A 6,542-nucleotide genomic window follows, 5' to 3' on the forward strand; every position below is an offset into this window, starting at 1 on the left:
TTTAGAAACTAGCTCTCACGCTAAAGCGACAGTTCGCTCCTCCCACACTAAGAAAACAGGAGGGGAGGGGTCAGCTGCAGGAGCTCTTCACAGGAGCTCATCCTGTGCAGCGGAGCAGAGAGACGAAGTAACAAACAAGCAGGAAAATGAAACTTATCGGCGTCTTTTTTTTTACCGACCTCAAAAAAAGTTATCGTGCGATTAATTGATTTATTGACTATCGCGACAGGCCTACTTGACACCCGCCCACCCTCCACCTTTTCATCCGTGGATGGATCTGTCTGAAGGCCCCAATGGGTGGAGACAGAGAACTGACTCTGGTGATTTGTGCTTTGGTTAACAACGACTTGTTTTGGACTCTGGAGGTCTTTGATTGGTTCCAATACGGAGTACTAACCTGGAATGTCAACGGCTCTGCTGAACCCCCTCCATATACCATGTGTTCTCTCCCTACCCACCCACCCCACTCCTTAGTTGTCTTGCACTATGCAGAGTGGCTTTTTGAGCACATGTTTCTGTGTAAAACATAGAATCAGAGCTCTTTTTTTAACTCACCTTTCCTAGTGTGTGTGTATTATAAGCTGCAAAAGGTAGCGCACCGTAGTGCGAAAGACTGGACTCGTTCCTCCATGTTTATGTGTGTCTGTCTCCGAATGGATGTTCTAAACTGCAAGTTCCTAGTCTGTGTTTATCACTGACAATAGCAATAAAGCTGATTCTGATTCTGAGGGTGTAGAGTAGAGCACTGTGTTGATCCTGCTAGATGGATTTATTACGAGACGTGGAGACTTTTTGTTTCAGCGGGCATCTGCTCCCCCTCCTCAAACGACTGGTCGCACTGGTTGCAACTGGAATTTTATGCAGTCGCACCATTAAAACAATCAGGTCACATTTGTGACCAAATCAGTCGCCACTCTAGTTCCCTGATTCCAAGTCCTGCAGTGAACTCTCTTTTATCTGTCCAGGTTTGTGATTTTGTCACATTTTTCATTTGGCCTGACTTCATCTGTTTTAACTGCTGCCATTTCTGTCCAACTGAGACAGACCTGAGATCACACTACTCAGGAACATGACATGCACAAGTTCTTGTTTGCTGCTAAGATGTATACAGCAGACTGGGTCACTTTAGTGGTGTGAGCCTCTGTAAGCAGTTTTGGACTAAATACGATGTAAAAGTGAAAGTTTTGATGATGAATAAATCTGGAGTTAGACACTGATAAGTCATAATTAAAGTATCTCACTGTAAGAAGGTGCACATAAAGTCTCCCTTGTAATATAAACTGTAGTTAACACTGGAGTTGTATCTTCCAGATGTATGGAGATACATTGGGGCCATAAGTTTAGTTCAAAATAAAAAGTTTTAGAAACTAAAAAAAGATTTGAAGCTGAAAAGATGAGATGTTTGAAATATTTCCAGTTTCTATATTTTTGTGCTTCAACTTCTTTTAATTTTGAACTAAACTTTAGCTCCATACAGACGTAGTTTCATCCCATTTCAACCAGTAATCTACATGTTTGTCTCTGGTGACCTTTGACATTTTTTCTTTGCAGATGTTTTATGCCAAATGGAGACCACCCCGACCCTGACTCCCAGCAGTGAGCTGGTCAGCTCCACTCCAGCCTCAGTTGCTGGCTCTGGTGTGGCTGTGGGGGACCAGCTGACCAACCTGGACCTGGCCTCTCTGTTCTCCTCTGTGCCTGGAGGCAGTGTGCCCTCTGCTGGCCTCGGAGTGGGAATCCCTGTGGCTGGAAGCAACTCTTCCAGCTCCTTCACGATGGACTTGTCTCTGGTCAGCTCAGGCATTCTTACTATTGACCCCTCCTCAGGGGGCACCACACTCGTTACCAGTTCCAACACAACCTTGGCCAAGGCTTTGGACCCACTCATCATGGCGACCAGTGCTGACATCATCCATCAACATGGTCTGGAACGAGCAGTGGGTGAAGTCCTCCCCCCGCAGGGCTCTCTTAATCTGGATGACGTGCAGACGATTACTCCAGAGGCCCTCGGAACCCTGACGGCTCTAACGATACAAGGTGGGAGTGCCTCTGTGGATCCTGGTCTGCAGCACCCTCTCAGTTCTTCTAGTTGCCTGAGTATGGAGTCCTCAGCCTCCCTTGCTGTGGCCCCGGTCCCAGAACTGCTGGCTTCACCCTCCAAGGTGGTGGAGGTGGGCGTCCAGGGAGGCGCAGGGCCTCTGCTGGGCTGTGTGGAGGTGCTGGCTCCTCAGGAGGGTGGGAAAGTCCTCACTCAGTTTGTTTTTCCAAGTCCCAGCAGCAGCTTCAGCCCACAGAAGGACCCAGAACTGGCTGTGTCACCCAGCAGCTTCCTGGTGAGATACAAAACACTTCCACTTCCTAACATTTGTCTGTCCTGTGTGTGAGCTACTGTCAGAATTAATTATTAGTCAGTCCAACAATAAATGACAGCACCTGCGTTCAGGGTTTGAAACTAAAAATAAAACCAAATCAAAAAGGAACAAATCAGATCAGCTTCTCCTGGTTGTCCACTGATCAATACGTTCACTTCTAAACACTGGCATACAGACTCATTACAACCATTCATCATAAACACACTGGTTCTGATGAATAAAACCCTCTGAAGGCCTGATTACCTCATCATAGTGGCTGATGGTGAGAGGACTTCAGAAGGTGTGGAGAACCTAAAGTTCTAAACTATGACAACTCTAATATCTAATCTAAAATCCCCTGTAGGAGACATGGGCCACGGTGTGTGTGAATGAAGTGCAGGGAGTGCTTGTGTGTGTGTGTGTGTGTGTGTGAGCTTTGTTAACAGTGGTGATGGAACAAAGATGCATGCTCACGTTCAACAGGATCAAACCAGCTGCTCTTCTAGCTCTTTGAACAACAGGCTTCAGACCAAAAATCATTTAAAACAAAATAACACACAGAAGAATGAGCTGCTGGACCACCACTTGCTACTCATTGACAAACACAACCATGAAGTTCTAACCAATCACACGCTCTGAGCCGCAAGGTCTGCGTCGCAGAGTTCAGACTGAGGGTAATGCACACGACTGCTGTCACCAGGGGAGAGCAGACGGAAGTTATGCAGTTTTTTGTCACTCAGCAGGGGCAACAAGACATTCGAGTCAAAGTATAAATCAAGTATAAGTGTGTAGTATATAGTCATGGAGCATGGTGGGTCAGGATGTTAGCTGCTTGTTGGTAGGCTGTACTTACTGATTCAGAGGCTGCTGTTAATATGTTGATGTTTAGCTGCAGCAGGCTGAGAGGAAAATGACCCAACATTAAGATGGGTTTTGTTTTCATACGAATGGTTTTCTTTCAGTATTATTTTAGACAAACAGCTAATTCTCTTAATAAAGGTCTTGGTATTATTTGAACATTAGCTTTATTTTTTTATTGATTCCACACAAGCAACTTTGTCCTGAAGTGTTTAATGAGAAATTGGTTGCAGCTCACTTCCTTGGAGAACAGGTTTTTAAGCTGTAGTTTAATTTCTGAAAGATTTATTGGTGTTTGTTGTTCTTTATTAAAGTTTGAGAGAATGATGAATTGGATTATAATAAAGATGATTATAATCTGGATGATTTCTGCTGCAGGGGGGTGGAGGCTCAGCCAGGACAGACTACAGAGCCATCCAGCTGGTCAAGAAGAAGAAGCAGAGGGGTTCCTCGGCTCCATCTGGTAAGAACCCTGCACCAGTTTGATCCAGCTGAAACTAAGGACTTTATTTATGAAGTGTTGATGTATTCTTTGCTCCCTGCAGGAACAGTGAGCCAGAGAAAAACTAAAGGATCCAAGGTCGCTTCAGCACCAGTAGCCCTTCCTTCGTCTGGTGCTCGGTACAGTGATGGAGCCGAAGCAGCAGGTGGGGGGTTGACTTGGCGGGACCCTGTCACCGGGGCCCAATATGTCCAGGTGCAGATGCTGCAGGTCAGATTTATAAATGTTTTGTTCATATTGTTTATTGTTGTCAATACGAATGCACTATACTGTATATCGGATTTTTGAAATACTTGATTTGACTCAATTTTTTCTTATTTCAAGAATTTTACCAAGTAGAATTTTCTTACTCCATTGGCAGAAATTTTGACGTAATTTGAGTCAAATTTTCAAACTGAAGGGCTCGACACACGGGAGGCGACGTCGCTCGCTCTCCATTCATTTCCTATGGAGCCTGTGCGGTGAGGCGACAATCTCTTGCCCTCCTCCAGCTAAGCGACCGGCGAAAATAGTGCGTGTGAAATTTCGCACTCGTACACGTAGACGTGCACACGCGAGCTTGTGACGCGACATATGAAAATTGAAAAATGTTCATCTTTTGTCGCTGTCGCTTAGCGTACAACCAATCAGCGAGGGTTTCATTGACTGACCAATGAGAGGAGAGTATGCTACACACTGCCGTTAGCTAACACTTTCACCAAGTGATTTCTAAAAAGCTTTGTGGGAATTTATTGGCAGCAGGGTGAAGTTTATGGTAAGTTTTTCCTCATAAAATTGTATCTTGATGTGTGTTTGTTTTTCAGTATCATTAGCATCGCAAGATTTGTTTAGTTTACACGTCCGTAATGCACACCCCCCTTCAGAGTCAAGAGCCAATCAAATTTTGTGAAGACAAGCGACCTGAGAGCACGATTCAAAACGATGCGATCGCTATCACGTCCCGTGTGTCGGGTTTCACCCTGGCTGCGATGACAGCTGTTAATCACTGTAGTTTGTCGCTCCCCGTGTGTCGAGCCCTTAACAAGACAAATAATCTTACACTAGGGCTGCCACGATTAATTGATTAATCGACGACTAATCGATTATTAAAATAATCGATGACTAATTTAATAATCGATTAATCGTTTTTTTGTTGTTGTTGTTTTTTTTTGTTGTTGTTCTTTACTTTGTTTTTCTCTCCAAACTGCTTTGACACCTTCCACTGCCACGTCTGCCTTTCTGTCCTTGACACACATGCACAGTAGTGGTAACTGGGGTAGGCCGTGGACGTCACAAGACATTATACAGACAGGCTCTGGTATCATGGCTACCTGACAACGGAGCTCAAAGTGTGGGATCATTTTAAGAAAATGAAAGAGAAACCTGTGTAATATCTGCAGAGCAGAACTTACCTTCCACAGCAATTATTTTTAGTTAGCATATAGCTAAAATCTAACCATGGTTATATAATAGCAGCTGCATTCTGGTGCGATAAGCTCTGTTTTATATTCAATTAACGTATGATCTGATTAGTCGACTAATCGAAAAAATAATCGGTGATTAATCAATTATAAAAATAATCGTTTGTGGCAGCCCTATCTTACACATTCTGAAAACAAACAGTAAATGGTAAATGGTACTGAACTTATAGAGCGCTTTTCAAGCCCCTCTGGACCCCAAAGCGCTTTACACTAACAGACATTCACCCATTCACACTCACATTCACACAGTGATGATGGCAAACTACACACAAGATTATTATTCTTACGCAATCAGTTCTTGTTTAATAAATCAGTCTCAAAACAAGATCAAAAAGACTTTTTGGCTGATATAAGATTTTAAAACTTGGTTAGATGACAGTTTTTGCAGTGTATATTAGGTCCTGTTACCATTCCTGTTATTCAGCAGCTACTGACTGGATTTCATCAACTATTGATTCAGAACTTTGGAAAACTGACAAACATGGAATAAAAACTCCTTATGGGAATATTGCTGCTGCTCCATATGTGCAATAAATTGTATCTGAAATTCTCATGTCTGAAGTCGTTACATTGACTGATGTAAAGTGAAAGCTTGAATATTAGAAGTGTTGTCAGAGTAAAGTCAGATCTGAGTGTTGCAGCTGTTGATGTGTGTTTGTACAGGACGATCCAGCTACTGATGGAGACCTGGCATTCCAGCTGAGCTCCCAGCCCTCCAGTTCTCACTCTCAGCTCATTGTCGACCTTCCAGTCAACATTTTACAGGCAAGTCAAGCTTCTGTTATCACTTCTCATCCTGCTGGCTCCAAACTGGAGCTCCATTAATGTCCCTAGAGTTAGTCTGACTCAAGTGTAACAATCAATGTAAGTTAGTTTGTACTGGAACAGCAAGAAGCCACACTGAAAAACTGAACAACATTTAGGTTACATTTGTTTTAGTTCAAGTGCCACAGCTATTGACTGACAGGTATGGGGTTTAAAAAAACAATTAGTTCCCAAATATGAGTTTAGAAGAAACAAACAAATAAAACTAGGCATTTTTGAGGACATTTTAGTTTAAGAATGAAATGTATGTGAGCCATAGCTTTGCTGCCTTTAATGGAATCATATGTTGTTTATTTAAGAAGGGACAGTTCATATTACAGAAAATGGCAGAATTAGCCATGAGGCTAGCTTTCATCTGTAGTCCCTCAAGGTCCTATAGATGTTAGGGCTGTGTATTGGCAAGAATTTGGGGATACGATACATATCATGACAGAGGGGTCACGATACGATATATCCTGATATATTGCGATACTATAAGCAAGGCGATATATCGCAATATATTGTGATTTTTTTGTCCAAAAATTCTATTAAATAAAAACCTCTTAC

The 6,542-nt window shown here is 43.0% G+C and overlaps 1 protein-coding gene across 2 annotated transcripts in view; it reads left to right on the forward strand.

Moving 5' to 3' along the window:
- Positions 1 to 6,542, forward strand: part of si:dkey-156n14.3 (zinc finger protein ZXDC) — a gene marked incomplete at its 5' end in the record, with an annotated part of 31,268 nt that overhangs the window by 18,340 nt on the left and 6,386 nt on the right. For both annotated transcript variants that reach the window (XM_014021582.1, XM_014021583.1), the window contains 4 exon segments: positions 1,552 to 2,333; positions 3,588 to 3,672; positions 3,755 to 3,921; positions 5,835 to 5,936. In XM_014021582.1, coding sequence (XP_013877036.1) covers positions 1,552 to 2,333; positions 3,588 to 3,672; positions 3,755 to 3,921; positions 5,835 to 5,936 — 1,136 coding nt within the window.

This window comes from Austrofundulus limnaeus, unplaced genomic scaffold, assembly GCF_001266775.1.
Source record: "Austrofundulus limnaeus strain Quisiro unplaced genomic scaffold, Austrofundulus_limnaeus-1.0 Scaffold298, whole genome shotgun sequence".
NCBI lineage: Eukaryota > Metazoa > Chordata > Actinopteri > Cyprinodontiformes > Rivulidae > Austrofundulus > Austrofundulus limnaeus.